Source organism: Salarias fasciatus, chromosome 14 (genome assembly GCF_902148845.1).
Source record: "Salarias fasciatus chromosome 14, fSalaFa1.1, whole genome shotgun sequence".
In the NCBI taxonomy this organism is placed as follows: Eukaryota; Metazoa; Chordata; class Actinopteri; order Blenniiformes; family Blenniidae; genus Salarias; species Salarias fasciatus.
In genome coordinates this window covers 17,054,701-17,077,375 of record NC_043758.1, presented here as the reverse complement: position 1 = coordinate 17,077,375, position 22,675 = coordinate 17,054,701, and the positions used below count along the sequence as shown (strand labels likewise).

Genomic DNA, 22,675 nt, shown 5'->3' with positions numbered 1-22,675 from the left:
CTTTTGGTCAGTTATCCTTGAATTTTGTGTCTTACACTTATGCCGTGTTTCCCTCATGTATGAAATAGCTAGAGCTGTCAGTTCCTTTAGATTTTGTAATTGGTTAATGGCACAGTTTCTTAAATAATTGCTGCTAATCTACTTTAATCTGTTTAAGTGTCACTTTGAACATGCTGAATGCATGCAAACAATCTATCCCAGATGAGCCTTTCTCCTAAGTGTTGATATAGAGATGTGATAAATCTGAAGCAACAAATGTAATTTCATTGGTTTTCCCATTCTTTTCTAAGAGTAATACTTGGTGAGGTTTTTTTTTTTTTTTTTTAATTGTTACGGAACTGACGCACCTGATTGAATAATTAGTGGTTTAATCCAGATTAGAGGGTAATCTACAAAGGGTGAAATTGGCGTGATAGACGGGGTAAAGGGTAAATAAATGTGAGGGGCAGAGCGGTGTCCTTCCTCCGCTCCCCGATGCTTCCGGATGGGGAAGAAGGCTGAGAGCCGTTTCCGCCGCCATTGCGGATTTTGGACAGAAGATCAGCCGTAGCCACTGCTATCCATCGATGCAGTGCTGAAACCGGACACGCAAGGGGGCACAAAACCCGCGTTTCCATTGACGCCGGACTACGGAAACACGACTGCCTGCACCGTATTTCGTCTTTTTCGTCATTACTGTGCTGTTTTTTTTTCCTCCACTGACTGGCTCCGACCTACACACACCGTGAGGAGGTCGTAGCTAGCGCGGTGCTACTGCCGAGCCAGCCTGCTAGCTGTACGGCTAGGATTCCGCGACTCCGGAGAAGCTCAAGAAATCCACCATGGCTCAGATCCTGCCTATTCGGTTCCAGGAGCACCTGCAGGTACGTGCGGACACGTTAAAAAAATGTGCGCGACCTCCAGCATCCCTGTAATGTGAGGATTTCGTTTTGACAGCTTGCTAGCGAAGCTAACGATAAACGTCAATACCCGCAGCAAATGAATGACCTCCCCTCCCCCGTTTAGCTTCTCAGGCTAGCGCCGCTTATTCATCACACGGATGCTGCCGCCTGGTACTCTGGGCGCAAGCTCCCGTTAGCTGGCAGTCTGGTTCAGGGCGGAAGGAATAAACAATTCTCATCACAGCTGACCTTCAGCAACATTTTCCTCCCGTTATAACATTAAGACGGTAGCGCCGCTACGTGAAGCTAGCTTAGAGCCGGGGCATTAGCTCGTTCACGGTTCTGTGTCGTGAGGGATGCTGGAGTCACGTCATGTAATTTTAAGAGCTCTCCGGCGCTGACCTGGATACCGTCACAGCCGCCAGAACCAGCACACTTCGCCGCTGTTTTAAAATCAGCCGGGATGTTTATTTGTCAAGCGGGGCTCCGGCCAGTCGTGTGGCCGTTCGGAGCGGGGGGAGTCCGCGGTCAACTGCAGCCACGGTGCACCCTTTCCCGTTCCACGCCATACTCGAAGGTTATGTCACAACACGGCGTGTTAAACACCGAGATTATTCTGGAGAATCCTCCCACTGTCATCAAACACCAAACACCCTTCTATAGTATAGCTCGTCTTTGCTGTCCTTTCCACATGTTTATTGCCCCTTCACCGCAGGGACAAAATCACTCAATGTCACATCGAGGCAGTAAGTAACCACATCCCAGACCAATTAAATAAATAGAACATACAATTTAAAAGATATGAAGACCCTGGACGAACACTGCTCGTCAGACAGGGTTTGTATCTGACTGTATATTGCAAACATCATTTTGTGTGCACGTTAGGTATCTCCAGAATTTTGTGTTCACTACCAGTAGTTTTGAAGTGTTTTTTTTTTTGTATTTGATGGGAGTTTAATTAATTTAAGCCTTGATGACGGAGGTGTAAAATCCTGCTCCTCCACCTCATGCCCCCCTGCTCACACGCCATTAGAAGTGTGCAGATCTTCATGGTGAAGGTGAAATACAGGTGTGATGCTGAAGGATGGTGCTGAAAATGCATGGAAGTGCTCCTTCTACCTTACGATGTCCTGGATGATGGTGGAGTACACACTGAGGGACTAGTGTATTCTTTACCAAAGTAATGTGGAGAAAAGACAGCAATGTTTTGGTTATTATTTGAAGTGTAAAGGTACTTGGGTAATGAGTAATTTAGGACAAAATGGTTTGCGATCATGACTTCTGAACAATACACTTTTTTTGTGAAGAGACAGGGAAGCTTTGAATAGTCACACACTTCTTGATTCTTTAGCTTTTAGCATCCACCTGAGCTGAGTGCTGTTTTGTATATCTTCACTGTAATCATTTGTGTTTGGCTCACTCATAATGCTAGCAAAAAGGCTCTCCTGTTGTGGAAATCCCCCTTGGCCTGTTACTCATCATGATGCCTCGTGGACTCTTCCAGACAGAAGATAGTTTATTAAAATTTCCATGTTCTACTGTTACTGACATTTGAAGCTGTTATCTGATGATGGTATTAATATTGCATTCCTGCTGTGAGCATTGCAGCCTGAATGCCTTCTTTCCATGTTGCGTCCTTTTGTATTGATATTTTGCCTTGAATGTTTATTATTGTAAGTAAAGAAAACAAAAAAAAAGAATATATGCGTGCATGTGTGTATATATACATCATCGATGTCATTGTTTGTAGTAAACACTTAGGGCTGCCACTTAAGGTTTTGTACTCGTATCGCAGCTCCAGAACCTGGGAATCAACCCCGCCAACATCGGATTCAGCACTCTGACCATGGAGTCCGACAAGTTCATCTGCATCAGGGAGAAAGTGGGCGAGCAGGCCCAGGTTGTCATCATTGACATGGCCGATCCCAACAACCCGATCCGCCGCCCCATCTCCGCCGACAGCGCCATCATGAACCCCGCCAGCAAAGTTATTGCCCTCAAAGGTAAGCCCCAGCTGAAACACATGTAGCACTGTTAGTGTTTAGGTGTAACTGAGCACATGGACAGAGACAGTAACAGGGTTAAAGTTTTTGATTGGCCGTATATCTTTCTATTTTGATTTTTCTAACTCACTGGGTCTTTTGTGTAAAAATTTGTGTTGTCAGTCAGTTATGTAGCTGTCACAGTCTGCTTTTTTTCATTTTGATGTTCATATGTAGATCACCTCATTTGTGTTTGTCAAAAAGAAGTAGCTAAATTAGATGTATCCAGTTCAAATGTGAACTTTAATACTCCTAATAAATCGTAGCGGTTGTAGTGTTAGTGAAATGTCATGCTGTCATGAATATTTTGTCTATTTTGCTTGTTTTTGCTCTTTTTTCATTTCTTACTGCTTTCTTATGTTTGCAGACGGTGAGTTGAATTTTACATATCATGAGTTGTTAAAGTGATCCTGTATGCACTGTCTTGAAATGTGTGCACACTACCGATAGCAAGTTTAATGAATGCTTGAATATACGCCGCTAACAAAAGCAGAACACAGCAAAACTAAGTTCCTTATAAGAGTGTACTTTTTGTGTTGGTGTGTTTGTCCCGTTTGCTACACTGCACATATATTGTATACTATTAATGACCATCTAGTTACACTTCCCGTGCGTCACATGGACCTGAATGTCTTAATATTAGCCACATTACAAAAACCACAGAGCCCACATCAAATAGTGTGCTAATCACTGACTTCAGATCTGTGTGAGTTGCCTCGTAAATTAAAGTTTAACCTTCAGCATTTAGCTAGTCCTGGATTAAATGGAAAGTCGGGTGAATGTTCACAGACGTTATGAGCCGTGTAAAATCAAAAGTTGTATATGTCTAATTATTCAGTTCCTGATGTTTTGCAGAGATCTGCTTGAGTGCAGGATTGTTGATGTAGACAGTCTGTCTGAAGGCTTCAAATGCTGCATCTGAGGTGCTTTGTTTGGAGTCACTGGGACACGAGCTTGAAACGAAAGCTCGAGTAAAACTCATAAAAATGTAGAACTTGACTCTGATTGGAGAGTGTTGATGATCTCTGCATGTTACCCATGTCTGCTGGAGACTTGACACATTAACTGTTCTTAGAGCAGATAGAATATATTATATGTTTCTGATTGCACAATTGACAAAGCACATCAAAATAATGATGAATGAAAAAATAAAACTGAAGGACAGCATGTTATCTATTAGAGCTGGAAGATAGATAGTTTTTCTGGAAACAGAGTTCAAAATGACTTCAGTTTTCTACCGGATGCTGAAACATTCAGCGGCTCACCAGTTTGATACTCGGCTGTTTTTACATGGTGGACAATTGATCGTGGATTAACCTGTGACATCAGGCCCATCGACCCATTAAATGTGTCCCTGTTTTCATTAGCCCACAGCAGGGTACTAAAGAGAACAAAGCCAAACGTCAGCACTACTCCATTCCCCAAGTTTACCTTTTGGATGTAAATTCAGATCAATTTCCTGTCTGTTTTCAGAAGTTTCACAAATGATCACTACTCGGTATTATATTTTATGACTATATGTAATTAGCAATTATATTTATCACTTAGTTTCAGTTTGTTAAAGATTATAAATACCAACCTTAATTGAATTTAAAAATGATTTTTTTCTTAGTTTTCTAGTTTACCGTCTTAATTTTAACTTGGCTCACTCTATGTATTACATGTAGGTGGAGCCTTTTTTGCTTCACAATACACACACATCTTTTCACACACACATCTGTTGCTGTACTTTAATTCATATGTTGAATTAACTGGTACTCGTCTGATTTCATTTGAATGAGGCTTGCTTTGGCCGGATTAAATCTAAAATATATTTCTATATATCTTTAGCTCAGGCAGCTAGAGTCAGTGTGAGTGCATCTGTCCAGCATCCTTCTCATCATTACATCTGTTTGTGTGCTTTGTGGTCTTCTTTTGCTAATCTGCATTCAGACCCAACCCAAATTCTCACATCCCTCATTTTTAGGATTAAATTCCAATGCGACTCCGCTCAGAGCAGTGACTGGAGTTTCATCTCTGGACTCGGTGGCGGGCCCTCTCAGCTCACCAAATCCTCATTTGAACTTGCACAGAGCGGCCTTGTAATGTTTTTCTGCAAACGTCAGCCACTAAGCGATCTGGTTGTGGCTGAATAGGACGGTGGGAAAAAAACATGTAAAAACATTGTAGTTAATCACCATGGAAAGTTAGAGCCAGCTACGAAGCACAGACGGCATGGTAGTAATAGCAGTATTGTGTAAGTACTAAAATAGAACCCACAAAGGAAAATGTGACAAAATCCATCAAGGAAAAGCATAAACAAAACCAGCCCTGCAGAATCCTCACTGCAAGAATGAAATAATCACAAATGACAATCATTCCAGTTTCCTCTGCAATGATTGCAATGTCTGCAGCAGCAGCTTTTAAAATCTAAGCTGGCATCATTGGACGAGGCTTTAAGTCAAAGCGATCTCCATGAACAGCTTGTTGCATCAGGTCTAACTGAATGCAGATCCACCATTTAAGTGGTTGCTCCTTTTGTTGGTCTTGCACCTTGTTTTGAAGCTGGTACTGGCTTTTTGTAAAACCCCGACTGCCAGCATTTCTCCAGTTCCTGGAGTAAGTTTTCCCGAACAATGTGTTTCTTTCCCGAGTGTGCTGTGTGTCGTAGCTTTAGTCACTGGACTGGTTTTGTTGAATTCAAGAGGTTCTGAAGGGGGGTTTGTTGTGGGTCACATCTTTCCCGTGTGTCACCTCGTGTGAACTCGCCTCTCCCGTGTTTTCAGCGGCCAAAACCCTGCAGATCTTTAACATTGAGATGAAGAGCAAGATGAAGGCTCACACGATGACGGATGACGTGACCTTCTGGAAGTGGATCTCGCTCAACACTGTCGCCCTAGTCACAGACAACGCCGTCTACCATTGGAGCATGGAGGGTGACTCCCAGCCAATCAAAGTCTTTGACCGTCACTCCAGCCTGGCGGGCTGCCAGATCATTAATTACCGCACAGACGCCAAACAGAAATGGTTGCTGCTTATTGGAATTTCAGCACAGGTAATTCACCAGCTTGAGCTTTACATACTTATCTTTAAAACAGGTTATGACTTGTAGATTTATCGAACAAGTCAACAGTCAAAAGAAAAAAAAACATGACAAGTTCATGTCTGCTGTGCTAATTTTTTAACCTTTTTATCTGCCAAGTATTTGTCAAAAATGTCAATATTACAGTATATAAAAAATCTAATTGTTTGTTTTTTCACTTTTTTGAAAGTGATCAAATGTCTGACTCACCCTGCACTCGAGGCTGCTGCCTAATCCTGCCTGCAGTAGAAATGTGTACACAGCTTTACATGTCATCTTGACACTAATGGCGACAATCAGCTGCTGAAAATGTCAATAAGATGCAGAACTTGTCCTCTGTACTTTGAAATATTTTGATATAAACATGAGTATAAATGAAGGGTGTTGCTTCACAGGATAATTTAACCATTTGGGACCTAATCTCATTTAAATAAGCTTTCAGAATGTAACATTTTACCAGATCAGCTGCTTTCCCTCGTCTTAAAATACGATGCAGAATTAAAACATTGTGTGTGACATAAATTTCTATTTAACTGAAACCTAAGAAAACTTAAGATCTCATCATAAACTCACTGGTCCTGATGATACAGACTGCAGATGTATTGAAGAATCAGTCCAACTAAGCAAGTTCTGATAATGCACGGACACTCCTGACCTTTGACCCTGTGTTTTTTTTATTTGTTCGTTTCTCCCCCTCTTAGCAAAACCGTGTTGTCGGAGCGATGCAGTTGTACTCGGTGGATCGTAAGGTTTCTCAGCCTATTGAGGGTCATGCCGCCGGGTTTGCACAATTCAAGATGGAGGGCAACACTGAAGAGTCCACTCTGTTCTGCTTTGCTGTGCGAGGACAGGCAGGAGGAAAAGTAAGTACGAGTTGAGCTGCAAAAGACAAAAAAAAAGACTGTTTTGAAGTGCCGTCCATCCCAATGAACTACATTTGAGACCTTTCCTGAGACTCTGTAAGGCTCATTTTGTCTTCATGTCGTCTGTTGTCTAGCTTCACATCATTGAAGTGGGAACTCCGCCAACTGGGAACCAGCCGTTTCCAAAAAAAGCTGTGGATGTTTTCTTCCCTCCAGAAGCCCAGAATGATTTCCCTGTCGCCATGCAGGTGAAGAACCTTTTGAGGAAACATTTAAAACACCTATTTGATGTGTCTGTCACTCGTCTACGGGGATTAAAATAAAGACTCCCTTCTTTATCTGATGTTAAACAAATACTCCACCTCACCACTGCTGTTGTTTTGTCAAATTAAAAACTGCATGGATTTTGGAAAGCGTTCACTCAGCAGTCTTTCTTTCTCTTAATTTAGATCAGCTCCAAGCAGGATGTGGTGTTCCTCATCACTAAATATGGCTACATCCACCTGTATGACCTGGAGACTGGAACTTGTATCTACATGAACAGGATCAGCGGGGAGACCATCTTCGTCACCGCTCCCCACGAGCCCACAGCTGGCATCATTGGCGTCAACAGGAAAGGACAGGTGTGTTACTCATACTTTGAGTCAGTTTGTGTCGACATTCAACACACGACACCTTCATTAGCAATCGGCTCATAGCTCATGTTACATCACCAGTTTCTATATTCATTTTGTATTCATCAGTTCTTTGAATTATTAGACTTTTGGGTCAGTTAATGGTCATTTGAAGTGGGAAATGATTGCAATAGTGTTGAGTCAGAAAATCTCTTATTCACTAATGACAAACAAAATCACCTGTATAATAATTTCCATTGGTAAAAATAGGGTTTTATTTTTACATCTTAATTAGAAAATAAAGCTAAAGGTGAGTGACTTTTTAAAGATTTTATGTTTAAATAGTGGAAGCGATAAAGCAATGAACATCTGAATGTTTTGATCAAATCCTAAAAAAATGAATCTAGTTTTAGAAACAAATTGAAAATATTTGTTGCCGAGTCAGTGGCATTGTGAATTTGCTTCCCTCTTGTTTGGCCGTGACTCTTATTCGCAGATTGCCTTTACCTGTGGTGCTGCAGTATTTTCTCAGCGTGTTTGACCTTGACTGAGGAAATCTCTGAAAATATCAGGCTGAAGCAGCATCTTTAGTGTCGGGCGGCATGTGACTGTCACAGCAGGAGGGTTAATCTTGTCCAGGCAGGCGACACATGGAATCTAATCCTGTTATTGCTTTTGGCTCTCACCTGCAGGTTCTAACGTAGAGTTTAACACACTGCACGCCACGCATACACATGAAGCGTAACCCGATAAACAAAAACAGATGAGGTTTAATTCCGTTGAATCCATTATAGTTTGAGTAGAACTCATATTTGGCTTCAAATACAACTTAACCAATGTTATACTTGTCATCTTCAGTTCTGTGCAAATGATAAAGTGTTCAAATGTATCTAGGTGTTGTCGGTGTGTGTTGAGGAGGAGAACATCATCCCCTACATCACAAACGTGCTCCAGAACCCAGACCTGGCTCTCCGCATGGCCGTACGCAACAACCTCGCCGGAGCCGAGGAGCTGTTTGCCCGCAAGTTCAACACTTTGTTTGCTGCTGGGAATTACTCGGAAGCTGCCAAGGTGGCAGCCAATGCACCCAAGGTACTTTCAGTGTGCTCCAGCAGATTGGGCTCAAGGAACACAACGCATGAGTTCAGACCGGTTTAGACTGGCCTGATTTCTGTTTCGGAATTTAAATCGTGTTTGGATTTGCCTACAAATGTTTTGAATATGTTGCATTTTCAGTCAAACCACTACATGTTTATTTTGGTTTTATTGTGTAACAATCTTAAAAGGGTTCTATGATGACTACAGGTAACCTTTGGCCTTTCTTCTGTAGGGAATCCTGCGAACTCCAGACACCATTCGTAGGTTCCAGAGCGTTCCGGCCCAGCCGGGCCAGACGTCCCCCCTGCTGCAGTACTTTGGCATCCTGCTGGACCAGGGCCAGCTTAATAAGTTTGAGTCTCTGGAGCTTTGCAGGCCTGTTCTCCAGCAGGGCCGCAAGCAGTTACTAGAAAAGTGGCTAAAAGAGGACAAGGTATGTGTGCAGTTATTGCTTTTACTCCACCATAATCCCCTGATATATCACAGACAGAATGCTCTTCTCAGGCAGCTTAGTCTGTTTTCATTTTGGGTTTTTATTTCTAAATGGCAACATTAAGAAACTCTCCACACCTGTGCTGTGTTACAGTGGTATTGATCTACCACTTCCTCTACTTTATCCACATTGCTAGTTGGCGTTTGTGGTCATAACATGAAGACTGGTTTATTTACACAGTATCAAAGAAAATGAAGATTTTCGGGAATTCATTAACTTCCTATAATTTTAAACACTGCTGCTTCTCAATGTTTTTCAGGTTTAATAACTCGTCCTAACCTCATATTCACTTGATTCATTCCATTTGTCTTCCAGCTGGAATGTTCTGAGGAGCTGGGAGACTTGGTGAAGTCTGTAGATCCGACCCTTGCCCTCAGTGTCTATCTCCGAGCCAACGTCCCCAATAAGGTCATCCAGTGCTTTGCAGAGACCGGACAGTTCCAGAAGATTGTCCTCTATGCCAAGAAGGTCTGCGACTGTCTAGACTGTGTTGCTCTGTTGGTCACAGCTGCTTGTACATTACATGTTTTCATCACTGCATGAACGTAGATATTTTCCTTAAAGATCTGTCTGTGCTTCAGGTGGGCTACACTCCGGACTGGATCTTTCTGTTGAGGAATGTGATGCGCATCAGTCCAGAACAGGGCCTTCAGTTCTCCCAGATGCTGGTTCAAGATGAAGAGCCGCTTGCTGACATAACACAGGTAAAAAATGCTTTTGTGGTCGTTCCACCTCTTGCAAGTCGTCGACTGTTAAGGGAAGGTCGCAGTCATATTAATACGTGAAAAAAAAAGCGCTCAGGACAAATATCTTCCTAGTGTGACATTTTTTACCCATGTGTCTTATTTGTGCCCTCAGATTGTGGATGTGTTTATGGAGTACAACCTGATCCAGCAGTGCACATCCTTCCTGCTAGACGCCCTGAAGAACAACAGACCAATGGAAGGGCCGCTGCAGACACGCCTGCTGGAAATGAATTTGGTCCACGCACCGCAGGTACTCGGACACGTCAATGAGCCAGAGCCAGCTGCGCTCATCATCTCATTTGATCCAAAGCCTGAGTGACATGGCCATTTCCTTTATTTATCGCAACAGTAAAACCTAGACAACCACAGTTTATTTGAATGGAAATTATATCTGTATACATTTGGATTTTTTTTTTTTTTTTTGTTTTTCTAATTTGCCATTTTTATCACATTTTGATACCCTTCTATGCTGCTTCGCCTTCTGAAATATGTTCCTCTGTCTGTCTTCTTCCCTCTAAATAGTTTTATTGCTGTTCCTGCTGCAACACGTCATGTCAATAATGGTGTCAATATCAATGAAATTTTTTTTTTCTCATAGGTTGCAGATGCCATTCTGGGAAATCAAATGTTCACCCACTACGATCGAGCCCATGTGGCACAGCTGTGTGAGAAAGCTGGCCTCCTGCAGAGGGCGCTGGAGCATTATACTGACTTGTATGACATCAAGCGAGCTGTGGTGCACACACATCTTCTCAACCCAGAGGTACAACTCAGACTGAAAGAATATGCTGTCAAAAAGAAATGGCTGAATTACAGCTCTGATTCTGCTCCTGCATACATTTTTGTGTTTTGGTCCGTTATTGTTTGTCATGCTGACGGTTGATGTTTTTGCAGTGGTTGGTGAATTTCTTTGGCTCCCTCTCTGTGGAGGACTCTCTGGAGTGTCTGAGGGCCATGTTGTCCGCCAACATTCGCCAGAACCTGCAGATCTGCGTTCAGGTCGCCTCCAAGTACCACGAGCAGCTCACCACTCAGTCCCTCACGGAACTTTTTGAGTCTTTCAAGAGCTTTGAGGGTAAAACACTAATGTCTGAGCGATATTTACATTAATGCTCATGAGAGATATACTGGTAACACTTTAATTTTCTTCTTTTAGGATTGTTTTACTTCTTGGGATCCATTGTCAACTTCAGCCAGGATCCAGAGGTTCACTTCAAATATATTCAGGCTGCCTGCAAAACGGGACAAATCAAAGAGGTGGAGAGAATCTGCAGGGAAAGCAATTGCTACGATCCTGAACGTGTGAAGAATTTCCTGAAGGTCAGAATAAATATTTTTCCGTCAAAATATTGTTTTGGACTATTTCTGGAATAGTAGATTGAAACTTCTTGTTTTCCCCACCACAACAGGAAGCCAAGCTCACTGACCAGCTGCCTTTAATCATCGTCTGCGACCGCTTTGACTTCGTTCATGATCTGGTCCTGTACCTGTACCGCAACAGTCTGCAGAAGTACATCGAAATCTATGTTCAAAAGGTACTTTACCACACTAGTAAGAGTAAATAGAAACGTCTTTTCTTTACTCAAACAGATCTGTACCAAACCAGAAACGTGTTTCAATGTTTTGATCTTTCGTTCCAGGTGAACCCAAGCCGCCTGCCGGTGGTCATTGGAGGGCTGTTGGACGTTGACTGCGCTGAGGATGTGATTAAGAACCTGATCATGGTCGTGAGAGGACAATTCTCTACGGACGAGCTGGTCGCTGAGGTGGAGAAAAGAAATCGGTGAGAGCAAAACTCATTTGTAACTCAGAGTCACTGTGGTGTACTTTAAATGGAACCGGGGTTAGATAGAATTGTCATGTCTTCCCTCTCCTACTGAAATACAAGGATGGTGAAAGTACAAAGCAGGCAAATTAATTAAGTCTTGACAGCTTTGTAGAGATAAGAAGGTGTCACCTGTAAGGATATTTGCAGATTTCCTCAACCTGTGTGAGAAATGGTTGTACAGTCTTCTCAAGCTAAGCCTCACAGCTAATTTATTCCTCAGCGACTGCAGTTCTAGAGTATAGGCACGCTTAGAAGACACGTGAAAAATAAAAGAGGAACTCTGAACACTTCTGACAATGTCTCCCTCTCCAGACTGAAGCTGTTGCTGCCCTGGTTGGAGGCTCGTATTCATGAGGGCTGTGAGGAACCTGCAACTCACAACGCTTTGGCCAAGATCTACATCGACAGCAACAACAACCCTGAGCGCTTCTTGAGGGAGAACCCTTTCTACGACAGCCGCGTGGTGGGCAAGTACTGCGAGAAGAGAGACCCCCACTTGGCCTGTGTGGCTTATGAAAGAGGACAGTGTGACCAGGAGCTCATCCATGTGAGTTTGAACTAACATCTTTTTCTGGGTGGTGTAAAATGTTCCATGCATTTAAATTTTAGGTGTTCAAGTGAGCATTGTTTTTTTTGTTTTTTGTTTTTATGAAATGCTGTTGTTTGGATGATGTTGATTTTTAATGTTTTGATCTATATTTATTTTATTTTATTTTTTTAGGTCTGCAACGAGAACTCACTATTCAAGAGTCTGTCCCGCTACCTTGTTCGTCGTAAGAACCCTGAGCTGTGGGCAAGTGTGTTATTAGAGACCAACAACTACAGAAGGCCACTCATTGATCAGGTCAGGTCCTCTCTTAGACGCCAGCATTACAGACGTGGCCTGTTGCTCTGCAGGTATTTTAGGGCATCACATTTGTCGTTCCCACTGTCGCAGGTTGTCCAGACGGCTTTATCGGAGACTCAGGATCCGGAGGAGGTGTCGGTCACAGTCAAGGCCTTCATGACCGCTGACCTTCCCAATGAGCTCATCGAGCTCCTGGAAAAGATTGTTCTGGATAATTCCGTCTTCAGTGAGCACAGGTGAGAAAGTTTTTCAAACTCTCCCTTTTATTTTTCTCATGAAAGCACAGGGCCTTGTCCCGTCTGTTTTTCCTAGGCTTTAAAATCGGTCACTCTGCTGTTCTGCATTTCTTTTTGGCTGATATTCTGAAAGGTGTCGTGTTCGATGTTAGAGCAGATTTTTAGCATTTCCTCTCTTGTGTGTTTTTAGAAACCTCCAGAATCTCCTCATTCTGACAGCCATAAAGGCTGATCGAACACGAGTCATGGAGTACATAAACCGCCTTGATAACTACGATGCCCCAGATATTGCAAACATTGCCATCAGCAACGAGCTGTTCGAGGAGGCCTTCGCTATTTTCAGAAAATTCGATGTCAACACTTCTGCAGTGCAGGTGAGTCGGCTCTGTCTGCACTCTGTTTATAAAATCATTCACAGATATAAATCTTTCCGTGTTACCTTACACGGGCGTAAATCTTGAGCTAAATGATATTTTCCACCAGAACTGTTCTCAGTCTTGATATTGATGGATCTGGCTGTTTTCTTGTCTCCAGGTTCTGATCGAACACATCGGTAACTTGGACAGAGCCTATGAATTTGCAGAGCGCTGCAACGAGCCTCCAGTTTGGAGTCAGCTGGCGAAGGCCCAGCTTCAGAAGGGCCTGGTCAAAGAGGCCATTGACTCTTACATCAAGGCCGACGACCCCTCTGCCTACATGGAGGTGGGACAAGCGGCAGCCCAAAGTGGTAAGATGACTTGATGTATTTAGCTCCTGGCTCAGTGTGACTACAAGAGCAGTTTGATACGTATATTGTGGCCACAGTGCTGACATGAGCCGTTTACCGCCTGCAGGAAACTGGGAGGACCTGGTGAAGTTCCTGCAGATGGCCCGCAAAAAGGCCCGCGAGTCCTACGTTGAAACCGAGTTGATCTTTGCCCTGGCCAAGACCAACCGCCTGGCCGAGCTGGAAGAGTTTATCAATGGGCCCAACAATGCCCACATTCAGCAAGTAGGTCTTGTGAGCCTCACAGATGTCCAGAACGCTGACACGGGGCGATGCTTTCCTCTGTAAGCAGTCGTGTCTTTTCCTGACTTGACCTTTGCTTCTGTTGACCTCCCTCAGGTGGGCGATCGTTGCTACGATGACAAGATGTATGAAGCAGCCAAACTGCTTTACAACAACGTGTCTAACTTTGGCCGTCTGGCGTCCACTCTGGTGCACCTGGGAGAATATCAAGCCGCTGTGGACGGAGCTCGCAAGGCCAACAGCACTCGCACCTGGAAGGAGGTGAGGAATGTTACAACTCTGACCAGGTGTGTTCACACCAGTGAGGTTTGATCCCATTGAAGCGTCACCTTGGAGTGCGCCATATGCGGAATGTGTGTGTTGCCATCCAACCCCTGGAGGTCTAAATGCGGCAAAAACCAACAGCGGTTTGTGTTGTTGATGCTTGTGAGGGCTCAGCCTGTGAAAATACCTTGATAATCCAAGCAAGTTGCGATGTAGGTTATATCTATCATGGCAGCCTTGCAGCATGAGTTTTGTGTCGTTTGATCTGATTTTAAACTTTGGGAACGCAAGGTTCCCTTTTACTGTTTGAAATGTATCATCAAGCACCTCCGCAAGGCTCTCATTTGAGTTATTCACTAAGTTCTGTTTGATTTCTTCTCTTCCAGGTGTGTTTCGCTTGTGTCGATGGAAAGGAATTCCGTCTTGCACAGATGTGCGGCCTGCATATTGTCGTCCACGCTGACGAACTGGAGGAGCTAATCAATTACTACCAGGTACATCGCTGGCGATCAGCATGAGTGTTTCTGTCAGAAACACAGAATAATCTGTGGATCACATTCTCTTTAGTGCTGCTGGTATGAACAAAAATCTCTGTTTGAATTTTAGTTGCTACAGGTTTGAACTTTTAAATACAATTCAGTGATTGCATGTGTGTGAATGCCATGGTTATACACAGAAAATAATTGAATGTCATTTATTCAATAATTGTTGTTATTCTTAAATCCCTTCAAATGACATTTGGTCATTTTATACACCTTGATTTGTTTTAGTCCCACTGGTAGGTGGCTGATCATTTATAAAATCAAACTGGTGTGGGGTGTTGCAGTTTTAAAAATACATTAAAGCCTTTTCTAAATACCATCCGGCTTTTAACTGTGACGTCTGTGATATTTGTTTTGAGTGACAAAACTTTTTAACCAGTGGAGTCAGTGTTTCTGTCTTGCTGAGAACGGTGTGAGTTATAAAAATGTTTCTCCTGAATTGGACGAGTTAATGTGAAAGAAGCACCGTACTGAAATTATTTGTTTCCTTGAAGCCAAAATTGCCTTGAATTTAAATGCCAAACAAATCAAGTGTTAAAGAGTTCCTAAGCTTTGTGTGTGTGCGTGTCCTTCAGGACCGCGGCTACTTTGAGGAGCTCATCACCATGCTGGAGGCCGCTCTGGGGCTGGAGCGTGCTCACATGGGCATGTTCACCGAGCTGGCCATCCTCTACTCCAAATTCAAACCCCAGAAGATGAGGGAACACCTGGAGCTCTTCTGGTCCCGCGTCAACATTCCAAAGGTTAGCGTGGGATCAGAATGTTTGCTGTCGTCTGTTTCCCAGTCTGGATAAAGAAACGTTTCACCTGAGTTCATGAACTTATCGGCATCACCTTCTTTATCTGTAAGGTTCTCAGGGCAGCCGAGCAGGCCCACTTGTGGGCAGAGCTGGTGTTCCTCTACGACAAGTATGAGGAATATGACAACGCCATCATCACCATGATGAACCACCCGTCTGACGCCTGGAAGGAGGGCCAGTTCAAAGACATCGTCACTAAGGTGCGAAATGAACCAATCTTCAGTCAGTTGTAACGAGTCCGGCTGCAAACGGCAGAGGAAAGTCGTGTTAGTTCAAGAGAAACTGTAAATCTTCAGCTGAGTGCGTGTCATTTTGCAGGTGGCCAATGTGGAGCTCTACTACAAAGCCGTCCAGTTTTATCTGGAGTTCAAACCCTTGTTACTGAACGACCTGCTCATTGTCCTCTCTCCACGGCTGGACCACACACGCGCCGTCAACTTCTTCAGCAAGGTCGGGCTCTCTTCCTGCTCGCTGCGAACAGATGGGATCCCCTGTATGTAGTGATTGCTTGTGACAGTTTGCCTTTCCTCCTGGTTTTTTGTTCAGGTGAAGCAGCTTCCTCTGGTTAAACCTTACCTGAGGTCAGTCCAGAACCACAATAACAAGTCTGTCAATGAGGCCCTCAACAACCTCTTCATCATTGAGGAAGACTTTGCGGTACGATAGGATTATGTTTTGCTGTTTTTTGTTTTTGCTGCCTCCAGTGTGACGTGCTCAAAAATAGAAAATGTGATGCTTCCATCTCAGTCTCATCTTCCTCCCGTCCGTTGTGCAGGCACTGCGTACATCCATCGACGCCTATGACAATTTTGACAACATCTCCCTGGCCCAAGGCCTGGAAAAGCACGAGCTGATTGAATTCAGGAGGATCGCAGCCTACCTGTTCAAGGGCAACAACCGCTGGAAGCAGAGCGTGGAGCTCTGCAAGAAAGACAAGCTCTACAAGGTACGCAGCTCCTACAATTAACAGCAACCTAGAACTCTTCCACGGTTTTCAGCTCTGGTTAAGGGATCTGTACTTGTCGCTGCAGGACGCCATGCAGTACGCTTCAGAGTCGAAAGACATCGAGCTGGCAGAGGAGCTCCTCGCTTGGTTCCTGAAGGAAGACAAGAAAGAGTGCTTCGCCGCCTGCCTATTCACCTGCTACGACCTGCTGCGGCCCGACGTGGTTCTGGAGACCGCCTGGCGGCACAATATCATGGACTTCTCCATGCCATACTTTATCCAGGTCATGAGGGAATATCTCTCTAAGGTGGGTTGACCCGAGTGTGCCAGAGGTACACGTCCTTGTAAGAATCTTTGAGATGTGGTGGATCATTTGGTGAGGATAATTAGAATGATAAACAGCATATTGACTTTTTTTCGTCTTGTTGAAATGTGGAAAATTATTTGCAGACCTGTACTTTCCGGCTAGATAGCGGCACCTGAGGCTTTGTGTGACACAAAACCAAAAGAGACTATTATATCTTGTAGGTCCAAATTTGCTGTTGCAAATACTATTTGACACTAAGCAGTTTCTCCCTACATGGTGTCAAAGAAGGAAAGTCCAAATTCCCAGAGTACTGCCAGTTCTTTCCTCTATCCATGCTCATCCTCTCCATCATGTGTCGCCACCGGTGTTTTCCTTTTCATTTGGGTTTTCATCCCTCAAAGCTACTTTTCCATACAAATGTGTTACAGAGAAGGTTCATCAGTGCCATGTTGCCTTGTCATGTCATTTATCTCTGTTAAAAAAGCCAAAACATGACGCAGCTGCAGCTTTCATGACAGAAAGCAGACCCGAGGGAGGCTTGTCATGTGAGCTGCTACACTAACGTGCTAAATCAGGAAGCATTGACTAAATTGTAACATATTTACAGTAAATGGCTACATTGTTGAGTAGATGTTTTTACCTTTACCTTTAGAGCCTATTAAACTCTGTAAATTTACTCAAGGCGATGATTGACCAAATTAATCTCAAGTTTTGCATTTGTATCAAAAGTGGCGTTATCGACCCGCATCACTCTTAAGATTTTTGTGTTTCTTCTTTGAGTGACGAGTCCCGTTTGCTCTTTTTCTCTCTGTCGGTTTCTATTTTGGGAGATTCCCATTTGTTTTTTTTTTCTTTCCTCCTTAAGTTGCCTCTCTGAATTTCCTTTCCAGGTTGATGCGATAAAGGAAAAGGTGAAAGTCGAATCCATTTTCTAATCATTCTTTTTGACCCCTGTCTCCCCGTCCCCGTAGCCTGTAGTTTGGAGGAGTACAATTAGCACAAACTGCATGATCCCCCCCGTCCCCCCCCGTCCCCGTACCCATGTCACTCTGCTGCTTCTGACTGTAAAACTCCACGTCTTCACTCGTACCTCCTACCAACCCACGAAACTCCAGAGGGGGACTCTTCACACCCCTCCCATGAGGCCCTGCTCGGTTTGCTGGCCTCGGCCACAGCTAGGACATCGACAGCCTCTCGAATTAGACGCACGCCTCATAACAAGGAGGAAAACGTGTGAAAGTTCTCGCGGCAGTGTTTAATTCTGACGGCAGCTGTAGGGCTCAGACTGAGCCATGCGCTGCAGCCAGCAGGCCCATCGGCCGGCCTGGTGTGTGTGTTTGTGTGTGTGTGTGTGTATGTGTATGTGAAGAGTTCCTCTCTGCGCAGCTGCTTCACCTGCTGTGGTCAGGTCCTTTTCTCACTGATCAATAGGTGAATTTCAGTGTTTAAGCTGTCTTTCAACACCACTCAGCTGCAGTCTTAATGCTGAGCTCAACATTTCAGGAAGGTAAAGCCAATAATGTGGGACTTTTCAAAACGTCCAACATTAATCAACAGTCTCCAAAAAAGGGGGAAAAAAAATATATATACATATATAATGGCGATATTTAACTTCAGTGTAATGCTGCTGTATCTTCAAGTCCAGTTAATGTTATGCATCAATATTCCAGCAACTGAAAGGCCATTTTGCGTTCAGTGTTGCTTTAAAAAGAAACACCAGCAATGTGTTTTGTGATTCAGTGTTCTTTCCACTCCTACAGACTGTATCTTTAAGCAACCCGAGTGTCTGAGGAGAACTGTTTTGCATTTCAGTGTCATTTGCAGTTGCATTTAAATATAATTAGAAAAGCAATATAAAAGTAAATTAGTGACAAACACTAAACCCATACTCTCACTGCTGCTGCAAACTAAAAAAAGGTCAAACACACTACAATGAATGCAGTGCATTATTTAACATGGTTTCGAAATGGGCCGTCGCCATTCGGTAGTCCAGATCCATCAGCCGACGTGTCGACTGGGTCAGCCAATAGCTCAAGTTGAATCTAAAGGGCATCCCATATCACAGTTGTGCCAAATCCAACATTCGAATAATGCAATCATATTTTTTTACTTCCCTTATTCGGTTAAAATTAAATCGCTGCACATCCTGGTTGTTGACAGCAAAAAAAAAAAAACAAAAAAAAAACAGTTACTGAGATCTTGGATGGAATACTTATTCCTATTTATTTTTAATGATTCTGTTGTCGGGGGGACTGAATGTACCTGTTTACAGATGATGGTGGAGAAGCATAGACTGCAGTCTGTGAGGAGGACTTGTTTACAGTGACGGAGAAGCCACTGACACGTTACTTCATTATTATTTTATTTTATTTTAGACCTCTTGTTTTTTCCCTAATGTCCTTCCCATTGTAATTAACCCAAATACTCATAAAAGCCCAGATGAGGTGATAAACAAACACCGGCAACATAAAATTTGATGAAGGTTTCTCGTGATCCAGTATTCCTCTCCACTCCTGCAGACAGTCTCTTTAAGTGGCCCGAGTGTCTGAGGAGAACCGTTTTGCTGTTTGGTCGGAAAATCTGAAGTCCTCACACAGAGAATGAGCAGCATGCACCCCCCCCCCCCCCCCCCCCCCCCCCCCCGTAGCATCAGCAGCTCTCGGCCAGGCTAGGAGACGTCTCTGTTGGCTGTGCCTGCTTCTGGAAACCTTGAACTGGCTGTACAGAACCATCTCCCCCACCCCCGTTCTCACTCCCTCCACCACGGCTCTCTGCTGCTCTGCCTCTTCTCTCTCGTGCACTCCTCAAGACGACAGCGACCTAACTGCTGCTTCAGCATGTCTCTTAACCCTTTCTCTTCTCAAATGAAACCAACAAGCCTGTCTTCTCTTGAACGGCCTGCCTAACTAGACTGACTGTAGTGGCAAACCCCGCGCAGTATGTAGAGAACTGAACCCAAAGCCATCACAAGAAGGGAAGTTATCTCTTATCTCTTCGGCCTGCCCTCAGACTGATGAGAATAAAGGCTTTCTGCTGTCTGCTTTATTCTTTGATTTGTTCAATTCTGTCTGCTGTCCTCTTGACGTCGCTGTCTGCCGCTGAGCTGCTTAGCAAACGACTAAACTCAGACGGCTTCAGCAGCTCATTCGCAGCTTCTTACACTCTCCACAGAGCTGTGTGCACCAGCAGCGGCTGACTTTGAGCCACGAGGGACAGGTTGACCCATCAAGCCCTGGAAACACACTATTCTGCTAAAGATCTATGAAGCCAAGCTTCAGACTGTCATGTAGTGCTTATAGCAAGAGAATAAACAGGAAAAGATTTCTGTTTGACTCGATAGGAAATCCTTTGTGACGTCTTAAGAGTTTGAACTGTTGGTCACCCAATCTCCTTCATTTTCATGGCAGTGTTTGGCCTTGGATGAACATTTTGCACTGAATGACTCGTCTAGAAATACCCAGTCAGGTGTTGGTCTCTGTCTGTGAGAACTGCAGAACGAACGATCTGATGAGGCAGAGAAACATGCTATTCAGTGTTTTCACAGGCGAGGGGTTGGTTCTCTACATACTCTACATTTTGCATTTGTCCGTGTTGGGTGGCTGGATGGTGGGACCATTATTGCCCTGTAGCTGTTTGTCTTTTTCTCCCCTCCTTATTCCTTAACTCTCCACAAATAAGTGGGTAATTTTATCCGATTAGCCGCCGTAGCGGAGCTAGGTGGCGTAGCCAGTGCAGCTCTAGTTGTAGTTAACTCCTCTCACCTCATAGAAGGTCCCCGCCTCAGTTAGCAAAAGGCCTGCATCCTGCGGCCTCTTTTCATTTAAAATCTGGACTGTATTCGTCTTCGCCTGTCAGGAATGGTCCCATCCGTCAGCCAGTGAAATAACCCCGAGGTCAGTTTTTGTTTTTTAAGCCCGACGTCTTAGCCCTTTGCTCTTCAAGAGCCTCTTGAGGAACAGTCCACGCGGAGTCTTACATGGCCCCTGTTGTCGTGTTTTCCACAGGTGGATAAACTCGAGGCCGCTGAGTCTCTGAGGAAACAGGAGGAACAAGCTACTGAGTCTCAACCCATTGTTTACGGTAAAAAAAAAAATAAATCGCCCACAGCATTGTGACCACCGCCGCCCTGTTCGGACTCATCACGGGGGTCTTTGTGTTGCAGGCACACCCCAGCTCATGCTCACAGCGGGGCCCAACGTGGCGGTGCCTCCCCAGCAGGCGTACGGCTACGGCTACACGGGCGCGCCGGGCTACGGCCAGGCGCCGCAGCCCAGCTTCGGCTACGGCATGTGATCCTCCGGCGACCCCAAACCGCCACCTGACCCGCCATCCCCCTCCCATCTGTCCCTCTCTCTTTGTGTTCCTCACCAGCTTCCCATGGTCTTCTACTCACAACAGGGGCCACAAGCAAGCAAACAGCCCACTCTGGTTTTGAGTACTATTTTTTTATTACGTTGGCCTGTTAAATAAGTACACATTTAAATGCATTGAAGGACTTTTATTTGTATTGTTTGAAAGAAATTGGACCACATGTTTTGGGTTTTTTTTTCACATTCCATATTTATGACGACTTATTTAGATTTTTATGTGTGTTTCTGTTACTGTCATGTTGTTTTGTTGTTTGTTTTTTTTTTTATTGGTTTGTGCAGAAGTGGGCTTGCTAAAAGCTCAGCGATGAACCTTTGAAGTAGGTGGAGGAGCATTGGATTTTGCACTCATGAAGAAATCAATGTAGAGAAGCTCTTACTTTGAACGTACTGAACATGTGAACAGCTTACATCGTCTGGTTTGTCTGTATAATGCATTTCGTCATTGTATATTCTGAGGAAAAAAAAAAAGGTTACATATAATAATGAACATATATTGCCATTTCAATGGCTATAGCTAGCAACACTAAGTAATGATAGTATATTCTGCACAGGCGTGTAGCTTTATGGAGTTTTAAATGCATACAGATGTATGTCACTGTGTGACTGAGGGTGTGTTTGTGTGCGTGTCTGTATGTGTGTGTGTGTGTGTGTGTGTGACCTGAAGGTCTACATAAGAAATCTAAGCCCCTCTACCACCGGCCTGTCCGAGGCTACCTGACCCACCCTAGTAGATATTAGCTCTCTCTCATTGGCTCCATGTATTTAGGTGACCTCTTGTGCCGTGTACAGTGCTTGTGTGAGACTGTATCTGTGTATGTGCGAGGACGGGACCACAGCTCCCACCCTGCAGGGCCCTGAACTCTACCCTGTGTGTGCGTGTGTGTGTACTTACTCCGAACCCTCCCCGTGCTGAGGTCCGTGTATGCCAGGTGTTGTGGTGTTTCCCTCGGTCACCATTACTCTTTTCTTTTCTTTTCTTTTTTCTTTTTTTTTCTGTTTTTCTTTTTCTTGCGTGTACAGATGTGAACATGAAGAATTGAAAACTTTTAGATGGAGACCCCCCCCCCCCCCCCCCCCCCCCCCCCCCCCCCCCACCTCCACACACACACCGATCCGTCCGCCATCCCCACTCCACCTGTCCTGTTTCCTCCTACTTTGATGCTGAAATGGCAAGAAGGAGCAAAAGGAGGCCGAAGAACACAGGCTGGTGGAACCTTTGGTGTTCTAATAACAGCTCGATTAGACTCATAAACACTCCTGTAGGTTGTGTGTTTAGATGGTTATGATGAAGACATTTAGGTCTCCCTACATCCTGTTCTTTGTCAAGAATGGTATGAAATAAGAGCCTGTTATTTACCTTGATGTAATTAACTTCCTTACATGCTTTAAGCTGTGTGTGTGTGTTTAAAGTGTCATCCTAACCCTAACATAAGTTGAATTCCTTTCCGTTGTCATGCATATTGATAATAAAGGGGATCTGTCATTGATAAGTGGAAGATTATGACTTACCTGAAAGGGAAATAGCCTAAATAAAAGACTAAAAATTGTACCCATCCAGTGTGAAGTCACTCTGTTTGAGTCGGGTTGTGTTTTAAATCACTGGTGTCATTCAAAACACCAGCAACAGAATGGTGTCCAAGATCAGCACTACAAGGTACATTTAAGGAGGATTCCAGTCTTCGTTGCAGAGCAAATTCCTTAGCTACTGAATACAAATTTTCACACAGT

At 44.1% G+C, this 22,675-nt stretch overlaps 1 protein-coding gene across 5 annotated transcripts; it reads left to right on the top strand.

Annotated features, from left to right (window-relative positions):
* Window positions 1-493: 493 nt before the first annotated feature.
* LOC115401019 (clathrin heavy chain 1-like) lies at window positions 494-22,500 on the top strand. Of its 5 annotated transcripts, XM_030109148.1 has the most exons (35): window positions 494-863; window positions 2,677-2,884; window positions 3,291-3,293; window positions 5,689-5,957; window positions 6,686-6,847; window positions 6,982-7,095; window positions 7,297-7,470; window positions 8,356-8,553; window positions 8,792-8,992; window positions 9,368-9,520; window positions 9,634-9,756; window positions 9,911-10,048; window positions 10,397-10,561; window positions 10,693-10,873; window positions 10,955-11,118; window positions 11,208-11,333; window positions 11,439-11,581; window positions 11,939-12,173; window positions 12,348-12,470; window positions 12,564-12,709; window positions 12,900-13,083; window positions 13,244-13,436; window positions 13,543-13,700; window positions 13,815-13,979; window positions 14,369-14,476; window positions 15,100-15,267; window positions 15,375-15,524; window positions 15,643-15,774; window positions 15,871-15,981; window positions 16,100-16,270; window positions 16,356-16,577; window positions 17,468-17,488; window positions 20,433-20,470; window positions 20,582-20,657; window positions 20,740-20,880. In XM_030109148.1, exons 1-34 carry the CDS (start codon window positions 822-824, stop codon window positions 20,610-20,612), a joined length of 4,920 nt encoding a protein of 1,639 aa, XP_029965008.1. In that variant the 5' UTR covers window positions 494-821; the 3' UTR covers window positions 20,613-20,657; window positions 20,740-20,880. The 5 variants fall into 5 exon arrangements, with proteins under 5 accessions (XP_029965008.1, XP_029965004.1, XP_029965005.1 ...); XM_030109144.1 differs by lacking the exon at window positions 20,433-20,470 and having other exon boundaries at window positions 20,740-22,500; XM_030109145.1 differs by lacking the exons at window positions 3,291-3,293; window positions 20,433-20,470 and having other exon boundaries at window positions 20,740-22,500.
* The last annotated feature ends 175 nt before the right edge of the window (window positions 22,501-22,675 follow it).